Source organism: Bos mutus, chromosome 21, assembly GCF_027580195.1.
Source record: "Bos mutus isolate GX-2022 chromosome 21, NWIPB_WYAK_1.1, whole genome shotgun sequence".
NCBI classification, from domain to species: Eukaryota; Metazoa; Chordata; class Mammalia; order Artiodactyla; family Bovidae; genus Bos; species Bos mutus.
The window spans coordinates 67,480,150-67,503,864 of record NC_091637.1 but is presented as its reverse complement, the minus strand read 5'-3'; the positions used below and the strand labels follow the sequence as shown (position 1 = coordinate 67,503,864).

Below are 23,715 nucleotides of genomic sequence, written 5' to 3'. Positions count from 1 at the left end.
GCTGACCACTGTGCTCTGTGTTCCCCTGGTAACCAGTGGAGGCAGCTCCATTACCGAACATCTCTGCGTCACTGAGTCAAGTTCTGGGAGATGTAACAGGAACTGTTATACCATTTACTCTTAAGCAGCTGTGACAAGCTGGAAATGTCAAAAGGCTGAGATAGAGAATTCTAGCAATAAGAGAATAAAGTTTGCAAATCTTCTTGCACCTCCTTCCTCCCCAACAAGTATAAAACTGGACACGATTGTCCAAGGAACACATCTGAAGGCTCTGGATGTTAACCAAAAGCAAACAAGTTCAGAAGCATTCATTCAAGAAAAACTGCTGAACTCTAGGCAGCAAGACTGGAGTCTGCGGAGTTCAAACCTGGGGCTGCTCCCCGCCACACTCACACCCACCCCAGCAGCTTGACCTGGCACTCCAGAGCTCCAGGGGAGCTGGCTGTGAGAACAGGCATGCTCATGGCCAGACTGAGTTCACTTGATGTGCAGCAGAGGGTGAAGCCTCGTGCCTGGCGGCACAGTCAGACGAGTGCAGGAGGAATCGAAGGGAGAAAGCCTCCAGCTCTGCGAGCCTTTGGCCTTGGTCCTGCTTGGGGCCAGTGCAGACCAGCAGACTCCCGGGAAATGCCCAGGGAGACCCTGGGGCCGAGAGCGGCAGAGGCCAGCGGGGCTCCCAGACGACCCCAGGGTGATGGAGCAGCTGCACACACAGGTGCAGAGGAGCCCTACGAAGGCCCCCAGCCTGCCACAGGGCCCTGGCGAAAAATACAAGCCAGGAAAGAGCTTAACACTGCCTGAACTCTAGAAGTACTGTCAACCCACACACGGACCCACCAGCACAGGCTGGAAAACTTGATGATTCAGAGGTCCAAGCACAACTTCTGATCCACCAATGGCTGAGCACTGAGCAATGCAGACACGAGGACAACCCCTAACAAGCCAGGCTGAAAAATAAAAGGAGAATTAAAGAAAAAAAAGGTACCTGCGGCCTTACAGCATGTAGGGAAACCCATTCTGCAGAATTCTGCAGGGAAGAACCAAAACCCTACATTAATATACTACATTACCTAAAACACTCAATCTCTAGCAAGATATATGAGAAACAGGAATGCGTGACCCATACTCAGGAATAAAAAGGAGAGCAGGCAACAGAGGCTGAGTGGGTGGGCTCGGACGTGGGTTTAGCAGGTAAGACTTCAAAGAGGTCCCTGCAAGCACACACAGAGTATTAAAGCAAACCGTGTTTAAAGAAATAGAGGAAAACACGATGACAATGACTCAAAGGAAATCTCACTAAAAGTTTAAAACTATACACGAGAACCAAAGAGAAATTTTAGAATTGAAAGGTACAGTAACTAAAATGAAGAAGTCCTTATAGGAATCTGTCGGTGTGAGATGGACGAACAGAGAGTCAGTGAACTTAAGGACAGAGCAACGGACGTTCCCTAACTGAACAGCAGGGAGAAGGAGGAGGAAGAAAAAATGGCAGAGCCTCCGAGACCAGCAGGACGACGTCAGTTGTACCAAACACCATACAGTGGAGTCCCCAGGGAGGAGAGAGCATGGCAGGGCAGAAAGAAGGCTTTCAAAGATGCAAAGATGCAGGTGCCCTTTCAACTAAAAGGGCGGGAAAAGATACGTCATGAAAACAGTAAGCAAACAGTAACCAAACCAAGCAGAACAGCTATGTCAGACAAACCAGACTTTTAAACAAGAAAGATTATCAGAACAGAGATTTCATAATGATAAAAGGGCTAACACCTCAGGAAGATACGACACTTATAAATGTAAACGTGTCTAACAGAGCCCCCAAAAGACAGAAACGGAAAATTGACAGAGAAGAGAAATACTCCTATCTCAATAACTAGAAACTGCAATGTCCCAGTTTTGATTTTCATAGAACTAGAAAGAAAATCAGCAAGCATAGTGAATCCCAGGCCACCACCCACCATGGACCCACCCAGCATCTACAGAGCACCCCACCCAACAACACATATATTCTTCTCAAGGGAACAAGGAACACTTTCCAGGAAAGACTGTGTGCCAGGCCACAGAGCAAGTCCCAGTACACGTGGGAGGGGTTATGAAAGACTGGGGTCATTCATGTCCGTGTAACGCCTACAACGGAAATGCATTATACAGTAACAACATAGAATATTTGGAAAATCTCAAAAAATATTTGAAAATTAAACAATATGCACCTCAATAATGCATCAAAGAAGAAATCACAAGGGAAACCAGACAGTACTTTTAAAAGAATTAAAATCAAAATACCACTGATCAGAAAGTATGGGATGCAGCAAAAACAGTAATGGAGGGAATTTTACAGGTTTAAATGTCTGTAACAGAAAAGTTCTCAAAATAATAAAGCTTATAAGTTAGGAAATTGGAAAAGGAGCAAGTTAGGCCCAATGCAACCAGAAGTAAGGGAATAATTACAATGAGATAAACATTGCTACTGCTAAGTCACTTCAGTCGTCTCCGACTCTGTGCGACCCCATAGACGGCAGCCCACCAGGCTCCCCGTCCTGGGATTCTCCAGGCAAGAACACTGGAGTGGGTTGCCATTTCCTTCTCCAATGCATGAAAGCGAAAAGTGAAAGTGAAGTCGCTCAGTCGTGTCCGACTCTTGGCAACCCCATGGACTGCAGCCCACCAGGCTCCTCCATCCATGGGATTTTCCAGGCAGAGATAAACATCAACGAAACAGAAAAAATAAACATTAGGGGGGAAAATCAACAAAACCAAACATTAGTTCTTCGAAGAGATCACTAGAATTGATAAACTTTAGCTAAGCTAACCCAGAAAAAAGAGAGGCAATACACACAAAATCCAAAGCAAGAAAGGGGGGCGTGACTTCTGACTATACAGAGGAAAGGGTTCCTGGAGAAGATTCTGAACAACTGTATGCCAACTAGTTCATTTACACAAACTGAGTAAAATTCTTAGAAAGACACAAATTATCAAAACTGACTTAAAAAGAAATAGAAACTCTGAATCGACCTAAAACACAAGAAATTGAAGTAGTAATTTAAAATCTCCCCACAAAGAGAAGTCCAAGTTCAGATGATTTCATTGGTAAACTCAATCAAATATTTAAAAAGATGATATCGATCCTATACAAACTCTTTCTGAAAACAGAGTGGCAGGAAACACTTCCTAAACTCGTTCTGTGAAGCCAGTGCCGCTCTGATACCAAATTTGACAAAGAGATCACAGGAAACTTAAGACCAGTGAATGAGCCTCAGAAACACAGAGGGAAAACCCTAACAACAGAAATAGCAAACGAGCTTATCAAAAGAATTACACACTAAGTGGAATTCATCCCAAGAATGCAAAGCTAGTTATAACATCCAAAAAGCAATTAATACACTATATAAATTTTAAAAAACACAATTTTCTCACAGACACAAAAAAGGCATTGGCAAAATGTGACATCCTTCCCCAATCAAAGCTGCCAGCACGCTAGGGACAGAAGAGAACCCCTCCAACCGGATGGAGAGCGTCTGCTGCTGCTAAGCCTCTGCTGAATGCCTCCAGCCACCGCCACACTCAGCGAGTGACAAGGCTTCTCCCTGAAACGGGGGCCGAGGCAAGGACATGTGCTCTCATCACCTCTGTTTAACAACATATTGAGGGTTCTAACCAGCAGAATAAAACAAGGGAAAAATTACGAGCATACAGATTGGAAAGGAAGAAGTAAAACTGTCTTTACTCATAGATATAATCCTGTATGTAGGAAATCCTAAAGAGTCTACAAGAACTACTAGCACTAACCATTTAATAAGGTCACGGGATAAAAGACCAGTATATAAAAATCAATTGTTCATTTGTAGCAGTGAACAATGCAAAAATAAAGAAAATTATTTAAACTCACAATAGCATCAAAAAGACAAAAATATTTCAAAATAATTTAACAAAAGTGCAAGCACTGCACACTGAAAACCACAGAAAGTGTTCAGGGAAACTGAAGGATATCTAATAGGCATTCCATCTTGGTGGGCCAGACAACTCAATACTGTTAAGATGGCAATTCTCCTCAAACTCATCTGCAGATCCACCACAATCCCTATCACGGTTCCTGCAAGGCTCACTGTAGACATTGACAAGCTGAGCCCAACTTGCATGTGGAGAGGAAAAGGATCTAGAAAAGTAAAAGCAACATTGAAAAAGAAGAACGAAACACAAGGGCTCACTGCTCAATTTCAAGAATTACTATTAAAACACACATAAGTCAACAGAACAAAACAGGAAGTTCATAAATAAACCTTCACACTCACGGCCAGTTTATTTTGGACAGGCGCCACTGTAAGTCAATGAGGGAAAAGAAAGTTCTTCAGCAAATTATGTTGTAACATATAACAAGTGGATGTTCGTATGTGAAAAAACAAACTTCAAAGCCTCTTACATGTCATACCACATTCAAATATCATCTCAAAACGGATCAAAACCCAAACACAAGAAGGTGGTGCAGTGGTGAAGAACCGCCTGCTCGTGCAGGAGACACGAGACACGAGACACAGGTGCAACCCCTGGGCCAGGAAGATGCCCTGGAGAAGGAAATGGCCACCCACTCCAGTTTTCTTGCCTGGAAAATTCCAGACAGAGGAGCCTGTCCATGAGGTCACAAAGAGTTGGACATGACTGAGCAACTGAGCACAAATATGAGAGAGGGAAACAGAGGAGAACACTTGTGTGACACTGGATAGAACACCAAAAGCATACGCCACACCAAAGATGAAGTAGCATCATCAACATTAAGTCTGTGTGTTCTTCAGAATATGAAAATAAAAGGGAGACGAAAAGACAAACTACATGACGGGGAAAGTATCTGCAAATTACATATTCATAAGAGACTTTCAGCAAGCATTTAGAAAGAACGCCTACAACTCAGTAATGAGATGACAATCAACCCAATTAAAAAAATGTGAAAGATCTGAAACATCGATAACCTCAGATCTGCAGATGATAACAACCCTTACGGCAGAAAGCAAAGAGGAACTAAAGAGCCTCTTGATGAAGGTGAGAGAGAAGAGTGAAAAAGCTGGCTCAAACTCAACATTCAAGAAACGAAGACCATGGCATCGGGTCCCATCACTTCACGGCAAACAGATGAGGCAACAATGGGAACAGTGACAGACCTCACTTTCTTGGGCTCCAAATCACTGTAGATGGTGACTGCAGCCACGAAATTAAAAGACGCTTGCTCCTTGGAAGAAAAGCTATGACCAACTTGGCGAGTTCAAAAGCAGAGACGCTGCTGACAAAGGCCCGTCTCATCCAGGCTATGGCTCTTCCAATGGTCGTGAGTGGACGCGAGGTGCACCATAAAGGAGGCTGGGCGCCAAAGAACTGATGCTGTGGAACTGTGGTGTTGGAGGAGACCAATGGTGTGAGTGGAGACCAATGGTCGTGGAGGCTGGGCGCCAAAGAACTGATGCTGTGGAACTGTGGTGTTGGAGAGACCAATGGTCGTGGAGTGGGCGCGAGTGCACCATAAAGGAGGCTGGGCGCCAAAGAACTGATGCTGTGGAACTGTGGTGTTGGAGGAGACCAATGGTCGTGAGTGGACGTGAGGTGCACCATAAAGGAGGCTGGGCGCCAAAGAACTGATGCTGTGGAACTGTGGTGTTGGAGGAGACCAATGGTCGTGAGTGGATGTGAGGTGGACCATAAAGGAGGCTGGGCGCCAAAGAACTGATGCTGTGGAACTGTGGTGTTGGAGGAGACCAATGGTCGTGAGTGGGCGTGAGGTGCACCATAAAGGAGGCTGGGCGCCAAAGAACTGATGCTGTGGAACTGTGGTGTTGGAGGAGACCAATGAACTGATGGGCGTGGTGCACCATAAAGGGCTGGCGCCAAAGAACTGATGCTGTGGAACTGTGGTGTTGGAGGAGACCAATGGTCGTGAGTGGGCGTGAGGTGCACCATAAAGGAGGCTGGGCGCCAAAGAACTGATGCTGTGGAACTGTGGTGTTGGAGGAGACCAATGGTCGTGAGGACGTGAGGTGCACCATAAAGGAGGCTGGGCGCCAAAGAACTGATGCTGTGGAACTGTGGTGTTGGAGGAGACCAATGGTCTGGGGGCGTGAGGTGGACCATAAAGGAGGCTGGGCGCCAAAGAACTGATGCTGTGGAACTGGGTGTTGGAGGAGACCAATGGTCGTGAGTGGACGTGAGGTGCACCATAAAGGAGGCTGGGCGCCAAAGAACTGATGCTGTGGAACTGTGGTGTTGGAGGAGACCAATGGTCGTGAGTGGGACGTGAGGTGCACCATAAAAGGAGGCTGGGCGCCAAAGAACTGATGCTGTGGAACTGTGGTGTTGGAGGAGACCAATGGTCGTGAGTGGGCGTGAGGTGCACCATAAAGGAGGCTGGGCGCCAAAGAACTGATGCTGTGGAACTGTGGTGTTGGAGGAGACCAATGGTCGTGAGTGGGCGTGAGGTGCACCATAAAGGAGGCTGGGCGCCAAAGAACTGATGCTGTGGAACTGTGGTGTTGGAGGAGACCAATGGTCGTGAGTGGACGTGAGGTGCACCATAAAGGAGGCTGGGCGCCAAAGAACTGATGCTGTGGAACTGTGGTGTTGGAGGAGACCAATGGTCGTGAGTGGGCGTGAGGTGCACCATAAAGGAGGCTGGGCGCCAAAGAACTGATGCTGTGGAACTGTGGTGTTGGAGGAGACCAATGGTCGTGAGTGGACGTGAGGTGCACCATAAAGGAGGCTGGGCGCAAAGAACTGATGCTGTGGAACTGTGGTGTTGGAGGAGACCAATGGTCGTGAGTGGGCGTGAGGTGCACCATAAAGGAGGCTGGGCGCCAAAGAACTGATGCTGTGGAACTGTGGTGTTGGAGGAGACCAATGGTCGTGAGTGGACGTGAGGTGCACCATAAAGGAGGCTGGGCGCCAAAGAACTGATGCTGTGGAACTGTGGTGTTGGAGGAGACCAATGGTCGTGAGTGGACGTGAGGTGCACCATAAAGGAGGCTGGGCGCCAAAGAACTGATGCTGTGGAACTGTGGTGTTGGAGGAGACCAATGGTCGTGAGTGGGCGTGAGTGCACCATAAAGGAGGCTGGGCGCCAAAGAACTGATGCTGTGGAACTGTGGTGTTGGAGGAGACCAATGGTCGTGAGTGGGCGTGAGTGCACCATAAAGGAGGCTGGGCGCCAAAGAACTGATGCTGTGGAACTGTGGTGTTGGAGGAGACCAATGGTCGTGGAGTGGACGTGAGGTGCACCATAAAAGGAGGCTGGGCGCCAAAGAACTGATGCTGTGGAACTGTGGTGTTGGAGGAGACCAATGGTCGTGAGTGGGCGTGAGGTGCACCATAAAGGAGGCTGGGCGCCAAAGAACTGATGCTGTGGAACTGTGGTGTTGGAGGAGACCAATGGTCGTGAGTGGACGTGAGGTGGACCATAAAGGAGGCTGGGCGCCAAAGAACTGATGCTGTGGAACTGTGGTGTTGGAGGGGTCGTGAGTGGGCGTGAGTGGACCATAAAGGAGGCTGGGCGCCAAGAACTGATGCTGTGGAACTGTGGTGTTGGAGGAGACCAATGGTCGTGGAGTGGACGTGAGGTGCACCATAAAGGAGGCTGGGCGCCAAAGAACTGATGCTGTGGAACTGTGGTGTTGGAGGAGACCAATGGTCGTGAGTGGGCGTGAGGTGCACCATAAAGGAGGCTGGGCGCCAAAGAACTGATGCTGTGGAACTGTGGTGTTGGAGGAGACCAATGGTCGTGAGTGGGCGTGAGGTGCACCATAAAGGAGGCTGGCGCCAAAGAACTGATGCTGTGGAACTGTGGTGTTGGAGGAGACCAATGGTCGTGAGTGGGCGTGAGGTGCACCATAAAGGAGGCTGGGCGCCAAAGAACTGATGCTGTGGAACTGTGGTGTTGGAGGAGACCAATGGTCGTGAGTGGACGTGAGTGCACCATAAAGGAGGCTGGGCGCCAAAGAACTGATGCTGTGGAACTGTGGTGTTGGAGGAGACCAATGGTCGTGAGTGGACGTGAGGTGGACCATAAAGGAGGCTGGGCGCCAAAGAACTGATGCTGTGGAACTGTGGTGTTGGAGGAGACCAATGGTCGTGAGTGGACGTGAGGTGCACCATAAAGGAGGCTGGGCGCCAAAGAACTGATGCTGTGGAACTGTGGTGTTGGAGGAGACCAATGGTCGTGAGTGGACGTGAGGTGCACCATAAAGGAGGCTGGGCGCCAAAAAGCTGATGCTGTGGAACTGTGGTGTTGGAGGAGACCAATGGTCGTGAGTGGACGTGAGGTGCACCATAAAGGAGGCTGGGCGCCAAAGAACTGATGCTGTGGAACTGTGGTGTTGGAGGAGACCAATGGTCGTGAGTGGGCGTGAGTGCACCATAAAGGAGGCTGGGCGCCAAAGAACTGATGCTGTGGAACTGTGGTGTTGGAGGAGACCAATGGTCGTGAGTGGGCGTGAGGTGCACCATAAAGGAGGCTGGGCGCCAAAGAACTGATGCTGTGGAACTGTGGTGTTGGAGGAGACCAATGGTCGTGAGTGGACGTGAGGTGCACCATAAAGGAGGCTGGGCGCCAAAGAACTGATGCTGTGGAACTGTGGTGTTGGAGGAGACCAATGGTCGTGAGTGGACGTGAGGTGCACCATAAAGGAGGCTGGGCGCCAAAGAACTGATGCTGTGGAACTGTGGTGTTGGAGGAGACCAATGGTCGTGAGTGGGCGTGAGTGCACCATAAAGGAGGCTGGGCGCCAAAGAACTGATGCTGTGGAACTGTGGTGTTGGAGGAGACCAATGGTCGTGAGTGGGCGTGAGTGCACCATAAAGGAGGCTGGGCGCCAAAGAACTGATGCTGTGGAACTGTGGTGTTGGAGGAGACCAATGGTCGTGAGTGGTCGTGAGGTGCACCATAAAGGAGGCTGGGCGCCAAAGAACTGATGCTGTGGAACTGTGGTGTTGGAGGAGACCAATGGTCGTGAGTGGGCGTGAGGTGCACCATAAAGGAGGCTGGGCGCCAAAGAACTGATGCTGTGGAACTGTGGTGTTGGAGGAGACCAATGGTCGTGAGTGGGCGTGAGGTGCACCATAAAGGAGGCTGGGCGCCAAAGAACTGATGCTGTGGAACTGTGGTGCTGGAGGAGACCAATGAACTCGTGAGTGGGCGTGAGGTGCACCATAAAGGAGGCTGGGCGCCAAAGAGCTGATGCTGTGGAACTGTGGTGTTGGAGGAGACCAATGGTCATAAGTGGACGCGTGAGGTGCACCATAAAGGAGGCTGGGCTGAACTGATGCTGTGGAACTGTGGTGTTGGAGGAGACCAATGGTCGTGAGTGGGCGTGAGTGCACCATAAAGGAGGCTGGGCGCCAAAGAACTGATGCTGTGGAACTGTGGTGTTGGAGGAGACCAATGGTCGTGAGTGGGCGTGAGGTGCACCATAAAGGAGGCTGGGCGCCAAAGAACTGATGCTGTGGAACTGTGGTGTTGGAGGAGACCAATGGTCGTGAGTGGGCGTGAGTGCACCATAAAGGAGGCTGGGCGCCAAAGAACTGATGCTGTGGAACTGTGGTGTTGGAGGAGACCAATGGTCGTGAGTGGGCGTGAGGTGCACCATAAAGGAGGCTGGGCGCCAAAGAACTGATGCTGTGGAACTGTGGTGTTGGAGGAGACCAATGGTCGTGAGTGGGCGTGAGGTGCACCATAAAGGAGGCTGGGCGCCAAAGAACTGATGCTGTGGAACTGTGGTGTGGAGAACCAATGTGAGTGGGCGTGAGGGAGGACCACCAATGGATGCTGTGGAACTGTGGTGTTGGAGGAGACCAATGGTGTGGGCGTGAGTGCACCATAAAGGAGGCTGGGCGCCAAAGAACTGATGCTGTGGAACTGTGGTGTTGGAGGAGACCAATGGTCGTGAGTGGGCGTGAGGTGCACCATAAAGGAGGCTGGGCGCCAAAGAACTGATGCTGTGGAACTGTGGTGTTGGAGGAGACCAATGGTCGTGAGTGGGCGTGAGGTGCACCATAAAGGAGGCTGGGCAAAGAACTGATGCTGTGGAACTGTGGTGTTGGAGGAGACCAATGGTCGTGAGTGGGCGTGAGGTGCACCATAAAGGAGGCTGGGCGCCAAAGAACTGATGCTGTGGAACTGTGGTGTTGGAGGAGACCAATGGTCGTGGAGTGGACGTGAGTGCACCATAAAGGAGGCTGGGCGCCAAAGAACTGATGCTGTGGAACTGTGGTGTTGGAGGAGACCAATGGTCGTGAGTGGGCGTGTGGTGCACCATAAAGGAGGCTGCACCAAAGAACTGATGCTGTGGAACTGTGGTGCGCCAAAGAACTGATGCTGTGGAACTGTGGTGTTGGAGGAGACCAATGGTCGTGATGCTGTGGAACTGTGGTGTTGGAGTGCACCATACCAAAAGGAGGCTGGGCGCCAAAGAACTGATGCTGTGGAACTGTGGTGTTGGAGGAGACCAATGGTCGTGAGTGGGCGTGAGTGCACCATAAAGGAGGCTGGGCGCCAAAGAACTGATGCTGTGGAACTGTGGTGTTGGAGGAGACCAATGGTCGTGAGTGGACGTGAGGTGCACCATAAAGGAGGCTGGCGCCAAAGAACTGATGCTGTGGAACTGTGGTGTTGGAGGAGACCAATGGTCGTGAGTGGGCGTGAGGTGCACCATAAAGGAGGCTGGGCGCCAAAGAACTGATGCTGTGGAACTGTGGTGTTGGAGGAGACCAATGGTGGTGAGTGGGCGCGAGGTGCACCATAAAGAGGCTGGGCAAAGAACTGATGCTGTGGAACTGTGGTGTTGGAGGAGACCAATGGTCGTGAGTGGGACGTGAGTGCACCATAAAGGAGGCTGGGCGCCAAAGAACTGATGCTGTGGAACTGTGGTGTTGGAGGAGACCAATGGTCGTGAGTGGGCGTGAGTGCACCATAAAGGAGGCTGGCGCCAAAGAACTGATGCTGTGGAACTGTGGTGTTGGAGGAGACCAATGGTCGTCGGCTGAGGTGCACCATAAAGGAGGCTGGGCGCAAAGAACTGATGCTGTGGAACTGTGGTGTTGGAGGAGACCAATGGTCAAGTGGGCGTGAGGTGCACCATAAAGGAGGCTGGGCGCCAAAGAACTGATGCTGTGGAACTGTGGTGTTGGAGGAGACCAATGGTCGTGAGTGGGCGAGGTGTGCACCATAAAGGAGGCTGGGCGCCAAAGAACTGATGCTGTGGAACTGTGGTGTTGGAGGAGACCAATGGTCGTGAGTGGGCGTGAGTGCACCATAAAGGAGGCTGGGCGCCAAAGAACTGATGCTGTGGAACTGTGGTGTTGGAGGAGACCAATGGTCGTGAGTGGGCGTGAGGTGCACCATAAAGGAGGCTGGGCGCCAAAGAACTGATGCTGTGGAACTGTGGTGTTGGAGGAGACCAATGGTCGTGAGTGGGCGTGAGGTGCACCATAAAATGGTCGTGAGGCTGGTGCGCCAAAGAACTGATGCTGTGGAACTGTGGTGTTGGAGGAGACCAATGGTCGTGAGTGGGCGTGAGGTGCACCATAAAGGAGGCTGGCGCCCAAAGAACTGATGCTGTGGAACTGTGGTGTTGGAGGAGACCAATGGTCGTGAGTGGGCGTGAGTGCACCATAAAGGAGGCTGGGCGCCAAAGAACTGATGCTGTGGAACTGTGGTGTTGGAGGAGACCAATGGTCGTGAGTGGACGTGAGGTGCACCATAAAGGAGGCTGGGCGCCAAAGAACTGATGCTGTGGAACTGTGGTGTTGGAGGAGACCAATGGTCGTGAGTGGACGTGAGGTGCACCATAAAGGAGGCTGGGCGCCAAAGAACTGATGCTGTGGAACTGTGGTGTTGGAGGAGACCAATGGTCGTGAATGGATGTGAGGTGGACCATAAAGGAGGCTGGGCGCCAAAGAACTGATGCTGTGGAACTGTGGTGTTGGAGGAGACCAATGGTCGTGTGAGTGGGCGTGAGTGGACCATAAAGGAGGCTGGGCGCCAAAGAACTGATGCTGTGGAACTGTGGTGTTGGAGGAGACCAATGGTCGTGGAGTGGGCGTGGTGCACCATAAAGGAGGCTGGGCGCCAAAGAACTGATGCTGTGGAACTGTGGTGTTGGAGGAGACCAATGGTCGTGAGTGGACGTGAGGTGCACCATAAAGGAGGCTGGGCGCCAAAGAACTGATGCTGTGGAACTGTGGTGTTGGAGGAGACCAATGGTCGTGAGTGGATGTGAGGTGGACCATAAAGGAGGCTGGGCGCCAAAGAACTGATGCTGTGGAACTGTGGTGTTGGAGGAGACCAATGGTCGTGAGTGGATGTGAGGTGGACCATAAAGGAGGCTGGGCGCCAAAGAACTGATGCTGTGGAACTGTGGTGTTGGAGGAGACCAATGGTCGTGAGTGGATGTGAGGTGGACCATAAAGGAGGCTGTGGAACTGTGGTGTTGGAGGAGACCAATGGTCGTGAGTGGACGTGATGCCATAAAGTGGAACTGTGGTGGTGTTGGAGGAGACCAATGGTCGTGAGTGGATGTGAGGTGGACCATAAAGGAGGCTGGGCGCCAAAGAACTGATGCTGTTGAACTGTGGTGTTGGAGGAGACTCCTGAGAGTCCCGTGGACTGCAAGGAGAGCCAACCAGTCCATCCTAAAGGAGATCAGTCCTGAATGTTCACTGGAAGGACTGATGCTGAAGCTGAAGCTCCATTACTTTGGCCACCTGATGCAAAGAACCAACTCACTGGAAAAGACCCTGATGCTAGCAAAGACTGAAGGTAGGAAGAGAAGGGGAGGACAGAGGATGAGACGGTTGGATGGCATCACCAACTCGACGGACATGAGTTTGAGCACACTCTGGGAGTTGGTGATGGACAGGGAAGCCTGGTGTGCTGCAGTCCATGGGGTCGCAAAGAGTTAGACACGACTGAGAGACTGAACTGCGCTGTAAGGCCACTAGATTAACTACAATAAAAAACTCACAACCAAGCGCAGGCAAGGATGGAGAAAAGGAAACGGCCACACGTTGCTGGCAGGGATGTGATATGGGAGTCAGCTTGAAAACCAGCTTGTCCATTTCTTAAAAAATTAACAAATTTACCATACAACCTACCACTTCCACTCCTAGATATCTACCCAAGAGAGAAGAAGACACACATCTATTTAAAGGCTGCGTGCCTTTCCAGAGCAGCATTACTCAAAAAGCCTAATACTGCAAACAAGCCAAGCATTTCAACAACCGGTGGATGGGCGGATGAAGCGTGACACACGCACAAGGAGGAGTGTGACATACGCACACGGAGGAGCACCCGTCATTAAAGAGGATAAACACATCACAACACGGATGAACCTCAAACACACTCGGCTAAACAAACGAAGCCAGGTTTTTAAAGTCATTAGGTCAATTATAAATAATTTTCAGAGAAGAAAAATCTATGGAGACCGTAAGAGCCCAGTGGTTGCCTGGAGTTTGGCTGGGGACAGGAGATGCTGACAAATGGACAGAAGAACTGCTGCTTCTAAAAACAGCTTTTTTGAGGTCATTATATACCATAAACTAATTATTTCTAAGTATGCAATTTAATAATTTTAGTAGATTTATAGCATTGTGTGGCTATCCCCACAATTCTGTTCTAAGGTTATTTATAAGCAAGCTTTGGGGATGACAGAAACATTGTAACAGAGTCGTATAGTGCTTAGCACAACTCCACACGCTTACTAACAACCACTGAACTGCACCCAACCTCCCCGCCGCGTGCGGCGCCCAGCAAGTCAGGACTGGCTGCCCGCCTTGGGGGTGGGGAGGTGCCCTTAGGACACGCAGGGCAGAGCACAGCCGCACCGGGACAGGGGCCTCCAACACGTGGAGACAGCCGCTCCTCCACGCGGATCTTGCTGGGGGTCTCTCAGTTTTATGAGGACCTCCAGTGTTTTACAGCACGGCGTCGCTCCGCTGCTGACCACGTGGTGCATCCGCCGGGGCACACACACTGAGATGGCTTCTGTGCTGCGCGTGTGTGTGAACTCTGATGTAAAGCGCACCTCAGTCTCTGTTGCAGTCGCAGAGGCAGCACTGTGCCTGGCACCCTGCTGCTCACTGTCCTCAGCTGGCTCCCGGCGGCCCAGGCCACTGTCCCGGGCCGGGCAAGGGGTGAAGCCAGCAGGGAGAGGGGCTGAGAGTGGTTTGCGGGACCCCACGTGCCGAGGGCCTCTGTCTGCTCCTCCCCACCGTGTCCTTCCCCCTCGGCCTCCTCTGACACCTCCAGGCTGACCTGACCTCACGGGCTGCCCCAGTGAGGGCCCTGGTTGCAGGGCTTCTGGCTGGCCTTGGTCAACGGGGAGTCTAGCAAGCAGCAAGCCTGAGCCAGCTGGGAAGCTCACGAGAGGGGCCCAACTCCTGTGAGGTGGTCCTCAAGCCTGGGGCCCCTCATCTCTCTGCCCTAAAGGTGCCCACCGTGGACTCCCTCTGCCCTGCTGGTGCCGTTTGAAAGGCTCTCTTTATTACAGTTTTCAAACCACCCTGCTTCCTGCCCGGCTCCCAGTGGCCACCCAGGACACAGCCTGCTGCTCCCAGGAAGCTGAGGCCTCTGTCCTGGCACCTCGGAGACACGTCCCCACTTCAGAGCCTTAACCCAGCACACTGCATCGTATCACAGACAAGGCAAGACACCCAAGGTCCAGACGGCTAAGAAGGAAGCCCACGTGGCCACACAGCTCACCCTAAAAGTTTCTGGCGGCTGTTATCCTGTAACTGCGCGATCCTTTCCGGCCCAAGACACTTCGATCCATTCGGTCCATCGCACACAAGCTTGTTGACAGCAGCTCTGAGAATATTAATCTGTAAATAAACGGCAAGGTACATGCTCACATGGTTCTACTATGACTGAATCTCAATCTACATTTAAGTAATTCATAAACATTCAACTTAATATTTTCACAATTATCGTCAGTATGGTTTCTGGAACAAATGATCAAGGCAAAAATGACACCAGTGAAGTGAGCGTTAGCCCCTCAGTCGTGTCAGACTCTTGACAACCCCGTGGACGGTGGCCCTGGACCAGGCTCCTCGTCCATGGGATTTCCAGCAAGAACAATGGAGTGAGTTGCTATTTCCTTCTCCAGGGGATCTTCCCAACCCAGCGATTGAACCCAGGTCTCCTGCACTGCAGGTAGATTCTTACTGTCTGAGCCACCAACTATCATAATTTAAGAAACAATGACAAAAGGGAAAAAAAAACCCAGCAAGGAGGGTTCAGACTTTTCCGTGTAAGCACACTCTTTAAACTTCTGTTCTAGAATGTAATAGTTTAGCCCATGGGGCTACATTGTTCAAAACCTACTTGTATCTTATACACAGGAAGCCCCTATAATCTGTGGATTCAACAAATCTTGGATCAAAAACACTCAGAAAAACAAAACAAAACTCCACAAAGTCCCAAAAAGCAGAACTTGAATTTACTGAACACTGGCAACTATCTCCAGAGCATTTACACTGTGTTAGGTGTTACAGGGGGAGAAGGCAGTGGCACCCCACTCCAGCACTCTTGCCTGGAAAATCCCATGGACAGAGGGGCCTGGTGCGCTGCAGTCCATGGGGTCGCTAGGAGTCGGACATGACTGCGCGACTTCACTTTCACTTTTCACTTTCATGCATTGGAGAAGGAAATGGCAGCCTGCTCCAGTACTCTTGCCTGGAGAACCCCATGGGCAGAGGAGCCTGGTGGGCTGCAGTCCATAGGGTCGCGAAGAGTCGGACATGACTGAGCGACTTCACTTTCACTTTTTACTTTCATGCATTGGAGAAGGAAATGGCAACCCACTCCAGTGTTCTTGCCTGGAGAATCCCAGGGACGGGGGAGCCTGGTGGGCTGCTGTCTCTGGGGTCGCACAGAGTCGGACAGGACTGAAGCGACTTAGCAGCAGCAGCAGGTGTTACAGGTAACCTAGAGACAACTTAGAGCACTGGGCTGGCTGGGAGGCTCCTTCGGGTTGCTCACTGGCTCACTCATTCTCGGAGGCTCTGGGCCTTCACTGCTGTCGCGGGCTCTCTCTAGTCTTGGCTCGTGGCGCCTCTTCGTTTCGACGCCCAGACTTATCGCCGTGCTTCTCTTGCTGTGGCTTTGCAGGCCCCAGCAGCTGCAGCACGAGGGCTCGGCTGCTCCGAGGCATGTGGGATCTTCCCAGGTCAGGGGCTGAACCCGAGTCCCCTGCACTGGCAGAGCAATTCTTACCCACTGCACCACCAGGGAAGTCCCTTTGTTTTCTAAGTAAAAATAAAAGACACCTTTTTCATTTTCACCAAGAATTTTGTTCAATGTATTCACTGTTCTGTTCCACTACCTTCTGTGATTTTTTAGGCAACTTCGTAACTCCGTCTTTCCAAAAACTTTTTATCTTTTTGAGAAAAGAACTGTTCCAGGCGCCTTTTACAGTCTTAGAGGGAACTGAAATTTTTCCCACTAAGAGAATTCTGTAAAGACCAAAATAAATGGACATCCAATGGCGCAGTGTCTGCCAAATACGGAGGATGGACTGGAACTTCCCAGCCAAGCTGTAACAGCTTTTGCCCGGCCGCCAAAGAAACATACTGTCTGTTATCGTGATGGAAGATTAAAGGTTTTCTGTTGACTAATTCCGGATGCTTTCGTCAAGTGTTGCCTTCGTTGGTCTAACTGGAACCAGTACTTGCTGGAATTAATCGTCTGGCTTTCCAGAGGGAGCTCATAATAGAGGATGCCCTTCCAATCCCACCATAAATACAACATCGCCTTCTCTGGGTGAAGACCGGCCTTTGGTGTGGTTGGTGATGGTTCATTTCACTTGCCCCATAATCCTTTCTGTTCCACATTAATGCACAGGATTCACTTTTCAGAGCCCATCACAATTTGTTTTAAAAACAGAATGGTTTTGTTATGTCTAAGTAAAGAATCACATGCAGTAATACAATCAAGAAGGTCTTCTTCACTTACATGGAACCCAAATATCGTACTCACTAACATAACCAAGCTGGTGCAAATGACTTTCAATGCTTGATTTGGATATTTTGAGTATGTCGGCTATCTCCTGCATGGTATTACGTTGATTCTTCTCCATTAAGGTCTCAATTTGATCACCATCAACTTCACCTGATCTACCTGACACAGAGCATCATCCAGAGACGAGTCTCCAGCACAAAACCTCGCAGCCCACTTTTACCACATCGCTCAGCCACAGCACCTTCTCCATGTGCTGCACAAACTTTGTTTGCATTTCAGTTGCATTTACTTTTCTCGAAATAAAGCATAATGCACCAAAAATGTTGCTTTCTTTTCCATCTTCAGTATTAAAACGGCTACACAGAAATTAACCAACTTTGGTAAGCTTTTTTTAAAAATGAATGCTGATATGGACAGCTGTCACAACACAATCCCACGGCCCACCAGTCATAGCCAAGGCCTGACCTGAGCACCACACTGTTAACTGACACCTGGCTCTGACCGGCTTTTCCACTGGCATCCTCTTCCCATTTCTGGACCCAATCCACGGCACCTGCAGTCACGTCTCCCCAGCCTCCTCCTGCTCCCGGCCAGATTCTCAGGCTTTTCCTGTCTTTTGAGACCTTGACAGTCCTGAGGAGTCAGGTATCTTGGGAGATGCCCCCTAGTTTGGGCCTACGTGATGTTTCTCGCATGACTAGGTTGGGGTGGTGAATTTGGGGAGAAGCCCACAGACATGGGGGCCCTTCTCACTCCATCACATCAGGATGTGTGTGCCACCACCACGACGGGTCACTGGCGACGCTGGCCTTGGCCACTGAGCCCGGGCAGTCTCTGCCAGGCTTAGTGAAAGCCGGTCACTAAGTCTAGTCCACCCCTAAAGCAGGGGGAGGGGAGGGGAGGTTTCAGCTGCACCGCTCGAGTGCTATTGGGAATTCTCCAGGACAGAAGATTGGTCTCTTCTCCTCATTTGTTTATTCAATCACTGGTTTATATCCCCGGACACTCTTGGGTTATCATCCAACACAACACGATTTATTCTCTGGCCCTAACTGCTCCGGCCCTGGCACCGGCGGGCCCTTGCTTCCTGAGGGCATCTTCACTTCCTGGCACTACAAGAAGCCCCGGGCTCACATACTTCCTCTGCCCATTTCTCTGGGGAACCCCTGATCCTCTTACTGGAAAATCCTATCAGAAACTACCGTCAGGCCCTGGGTTTGTTCGTGGCTGACTACTGGCTGCCTTTGTTTCTGGCTCTCAGAGCGCTGGGCAATTCAGGCACATGTTTGAGATAACGTACTGTGGCTCAGCTGGTAAAGAATCTGCCTGAAATGTGGGAGACCTGGATTCAATCTCTGGGTTGGGAAGATCCCCTGGAGAAGGGAAAGGCTTCCCATTCCACTAGTCTGGCCTGGAGAATTCCATAGACTGTATAGTCCATGGGGTCGCAAAGAGTCAGACACGACTGAGCGACTTTCACTTTTCATGAACATGTAACTCGCCTACATGCAGTTAGACACGAATACCCTTGAACCATGCCTCTCGGTCATCCTGCTTCACAGGGTGTGCCCAGCCTTCCTCTCCTGCCTGCCTCCAGGCCCTGTCCCACAGTAAGAAACTGGCGCCCACATCCCTCACCTGTTCAACTCCAGTAACATGCTGAGCCATTTCAGAGCTCGCACTCCTGGAGAATAACTTTACCAAGGAGCAAAGTGTTGTGCATTTTCTTTTCATCTATAGCCTAACTGTTGCCAGTCAAGCACTGTTTTCCAAAATTCCTTTTCCCTCACCTGCTTCAATGCAATTATCCCCCAAACCCTAGTTGGTGTGTGTACAGGCACACGTGCTCACTACCTCAGATCAGATCAGATCAGTTGCTCAGTCATGTCCGACTCTGTGACCCCATGAATCGCAGCACGCCAGGCCTCCCTGTCCATCACCAACTCCCGGAGTTCACTCAGACTCACGTCCATCGAGTCAGTGATGCCATCCAGCCATCTCATCCTCTGTCGTCCCCTTTTTCCTCCTGCCCCAATCCCTCCCAGCATCAGAGTCTTTTCCAATGAGTCAACTCTTCACATGAGGTAGCCAAAGTACTGGAGTTTCAGCTTTAGCATCATTCCTTCCAAAGAAATCCCAGGGCTGATCTCCTTCAGAATGGACTGGTTGGATCTCCTTGCAGTCCAAGGGACTCTCAAGAGTCTTCTCCAACACCACAGTTCAAAAGCATCAATTCTCATGTCCAAATCTTTGCGACCCCATGGACTGTGGCCCGCCATGCTCCTGTCCATGGGATTCTCCAGGCAAGAATACTGGAGTGGGTTGCCATGCCCTCCTCCAGGGAACCTTCCTGATCCTGGGATCGGGCCCACGACACTTATGTCTCCTGCACCGGCAGGCAGGTTCTTTACCACTGAGCCACCTTTCTGATCCTCATGGAGCTCAGTACAGTCTGTGAAAAGGTTCTCATCACAGAGAGACCACAGGTATAAGCCTGTGTTAACAGCACCATGTCAGACTCAGCGTGCTGAACGGCTGTACAAGCAAAACCCAAGTGAGAAGGAGCTCCCACGCCATGATAACCGCAGCCTTACCTCCACAATATCCTCCACGCTGAACTGCACGTCAAACGCAAGCTCCATGTCATGTTCTGGCAGGACCGGGGCCCCTGTGGTCGGATTGCACCCCAAGCCACACAGGACGCCAGTGTAGCATCTGCCGTCTTGATCAACTCTACACGAAGTTTTGAGAAAAGTTAATTGTTAAGCTACTCGGTTTTTTGTTTTCAAGAGGTAACTTGAGCTTATTTTATATATATATGCACATATATAAAATATTTATTTATTGAAATATAGTTGATTTATAATGTCATGTTAGTTTTAGGGGAATGGCAGTGATTCAGGTACACACACTCACACACACACACCTGAATATATGGATGTACAGAATATATATATTCCTCTTCAGATTCTTGTCCCTTACCGAGGTTGTTAGAGCACTCTGCTGAGCTGAGTCCCCTGTGCTGTCCAGTCCCCTGGTGCTCGTCTATTTTGTATCTGGGAGTGTGATGTGATTTATTGCCCTGATTTATTGCTCTTCCTCCTTTCCCCTTAACCGTGTTTGTTTTCTGTATCTGTCTATTTTGTAAATAAGTGGCAATATTTCTCCATCTATTTGTGTCATCTTTGATTTCCTTCATCAGTGTTTTATAGTTTTCTATATATAGGTCTTTTGTTTCTTTAGGTAGATTTATTCCTAAGTATTTTATTCTTTTCCTCGCAATGGTGAATGGAATTGTTTCCTTAATTTCTCTGTTTTCTCACTGTTACATGTATAGGAATGCAAGGGATTTATTTCTCTGTGTTAATTTTATATCCTGCAACTTTACTATATTCATTAGCTCTAGTAATTTTCCGGTGGTGTCTTTAGGCTTTTCTATGTAGAGGATCATGTCATCTGCAAACAGTAAGAGTTTTACTTCTTCTTTTCCAATCTGGATTCCTTTTCTTTTTCTTCTCTGATTGCTGTGGCTAAAACTCCCAAAACTATGTTGAATAGTAGCAGTGAGAGTGGGCACCTTGTCTTGTTCCCAACTTTAGGGGAGATGCTCTCACTTTCCCACCACTGAGGACAATGTTTACTGTGGGTTTATCATGTACCGCTTTTATTATGTTCCTTCTACGCCTGCTTTCTGGAGTTATCATAAATGGATGTTGGATTTTGTCAAAGGCTTTCTCTGCATCTAGTGAGATAATCATATGGTTTTTATCTTTCAATTTGTTAATGTGGTGTATCACATTGATTGGTTTGCAAATACTGAAGAATCCTTGCATCCCTGAGATAAAGCCCACTTGGTCATGATGTATGATCTCTTAAATATGTTGTTGGATTGTGTTTGCTAGAATTTTGTCGAGGATTTCTGCATCTATGTTCATCAGTGATATTGACCTGTATAGTTTTCTTTTTTATGGCCTCTCTGTCTGATTTTGGTATTAGGGTGATGGTGGCCTCACAGAATGACTTTGGCAGTTTACCTTCCTCTGCAATTTTCTGAGTTTGAGTAGGACTGGTGTTAGCTCTTCTCTAAATTTTTGGTAGAATTCACCTGTGAAGCCATCTAGTCCTGGGCTTCTGTCTGTTGGAAGATTTTTTTATTACAGTTTCAATTTCCGTGCTGTGGTGGGTCTGTTAAGATTTTCTATTTCTTCCTTGGTTCAGTTTTGGAAGGTTATACTTTTCTAAGAATTCATCCATTTCTTCCAAGTTGTCCATTTTATTGTCATATAGTTGCTGATAGTACTCTGTTATGATCCTTTTGATTCTTCTCCATTTTCTAATGATCTCCATTTTCTAGTGATTTCTCCACTTCCATTTCTAATTTTGCTGATTTGATTCTTCTCCCTTTTTTTCTTGATGAGTCTGGCTAATGGTTTGTCTATTTTATTTATCTTCTCAAAGAACCAGCTTTTAGTTTTGTTGATTTTTGCTATAGTCTCCTTTGTTTCTTTTTCACTTATTTCTGCCCTAATTTTTATGATTTCTTTCCTTCTACTAACTCTGGGGTTTATTTCTTTTTTTTCTAGTTGCTTTAGCTGTAAAGTTAGGTTATTTTGATTTTTTTCTTATTTTTTGAGGTAAGCTTGTATTGCTATGAAGCTTCCCCTTAGCACTGCTTTTACTGAATCCCATAGGTTTTGGGTTATTGTGTTTTCATTTTCATTAGTTTCTATGCATATTTTGATTTCTTTTTTATTTCTTCTGTGATTTGTTGGTTATTCAGAAGCATGTTGTTTAGCCTGCATGTTTGGATTTTTATTAGTTTTTTTTCCTGTACCTAACATCTAATCTTACCACACTGTGATCAGAAAAGATGCTTGGAATGATTTCAATTTTTTTAAATTTACCAAGGCTAGACTTATGGCCCAGGATGTGATCTATCCTGGAGAATGTTCCGTGTGCACTTGAGAAAAAAGGTCAAATTCATTGTTTGGAAGTGAAATCTCCTACAGATATCAATTAGGTCTAACTGGTCCATTGTATCATTTGAAGTTTGTGTTTCCTTGCTAATTTTCTGTTTGGTTGATCTATCCACAGGTGTGAGTGGGGTAGGAAAGCCTCCCACTACTGTTGTGTTGGTTTCCCGTCTCATACTTGCTGGCATTTGCCTTACACACTGCGGTGCTGCCGTTTTGGGTGCATATGTATGTATGACTGTCCCGTCTTCTTCTTGGACTGATCCCTCGATCGTTATGCAGTGTCCTTCATCTCTTTTCACAGCCTTTATTTCAAAGTCTATTTTTTCTGACCTGAGTATTGCTACTCCTGATTTCTTTTGGTCTCCATTTGTATGAAATATCTTTTTCCAGCCCTTCAGTCTTTATGTGTCCCTTGGTTTGAGGTGGGTCTCTTGTAGAAAGCATATGTAGGGGTCTTGTTTTTGCATCCATTCAGCCAATCTTTGTCTTTTAGTTGGGGCATTCAACCCATTTACATTTAAGGTTATTATTGATAAGTATGATCCCATTGCCATTTACTTTGTTGTTCTGGGCTTGAGTTTATAAACCTTTTCTCTGTTTCCTGTCTAGAGAAGATCCTTTAGCATTTGTTGGAGAGCTGGTTTGGTGGTGCTCAATTCTCTTAGCTTTTGCTTGTCTGTAAAGCTTTTGATTTCTCCTTCATATTTGATTGAGATCCTTGCTGGGTACAGTAATCTGGGTTGTAGGTTTTTCTCTTTCATCACTTTAAGTATATCCTGCCATTCCCTCCTGGCCTGAAGAGTTTCCATTGAAAGATCAGCTGTTGTCCTTATGGATCCTTATGGATCCCCTTATGTGATATTTGTTGCTTTTTCCTTGCTGCTTTTAATATTTGCTCTTTGTGTTTGATCTTCGTTAATTTGATTAATAGGTGTCTTGGGGTGTTTTGCCTTGGGTTTATCCTATTTGGGACTCTCTGGGTTTCTTGGACTTGGGTGGCTATCTCCTTCCCCATTTTAGAGAAGTTTTCAACTATTATCTCAAGTATTTTCTCATGCCCTTTCTGTCTGGTTTTTCTGGGACTCCTACGATTCAAATGTGGGGGCGTTCAACATTGTCCCAGAGGTCTCTGAGGTTGTCCTCATTTTTCTTTTTTCCCCTCTGCCTCATTTACTTCCGCCGTTCTATCTTCCACCTCACGTATCCTCTCTTCTGCCTCGGTTATTCTTCTGTTGGTTCCCTCAAGAGTGCTTTTGATCTCAGTTATTGCATTATTCATTACTGACTTTTTTATTTCTTCTAGGTCCTTGTTAAACATTTCTCACATCTTCTCAACCCTTGTTGCTAGTCTACTTATCTGTAATTCCATTTTGTTTTTAAGATTTTGGATCATTTTTACTATCATTATTCTGAATGCTTTTTCAGGTAGACTCCCTGTCTCCCCCTCTTTTGTTTGGTTTCATGGGCATTTATCATGTTCCTTTACCTGCTGAGTATTTCTCTGCCTTTTCATTTTATTTAAATTGCTGTGTTTGGGGTGCCCTTTCTGTAGGCTGGAAGTCTGTGGTTCCTCTTTATTATGGAGCTCGCTCCCTGTGGATGGGGTTGGACTAGCAGCTTGTGAAGGTTTCCTGGTTAGGGGAGCTTGCATCTATGTTCTGGTGGATGGAGCTGGATCTCTTCTCTCTGGAGTGCAATGAAGTATCCAGTAGTGAGTTTTGGGGTGTCTATGGGTTTGGCATGACTTTGGGCAGCCTGTCTTTT

The 23,715-nt window shown here is 48.5% G+C and overlaps 1 protein-coding gene across 1 annotated transcript in view; it reads right to left on the bottom strand.

The window, feature by feature from the left end:
- TDRD9 (tudor domain containing 9) overlaps positions 1-23,715 on the bottom strand; it is a 107,564-nt gene that overhangs the window by 7,048 nt on the left and 76,801 nt on the right. The window contains exons 35-36 of the mRNA XM_070358223.1: positions 19,570-19,708; positions 14,720-14,838 (exon numbers count right to left, since the gene is read on the bottom strand). Coding sequence (XP_070214324.1) covers positions 14,720-14,838; positions 19,570-19,708 — 258 coding nt within the window. The remainder of the gene's footprint in view (positions 1-14,719; positions 14,839-19,569; positions 19,709-23,715) is intronic.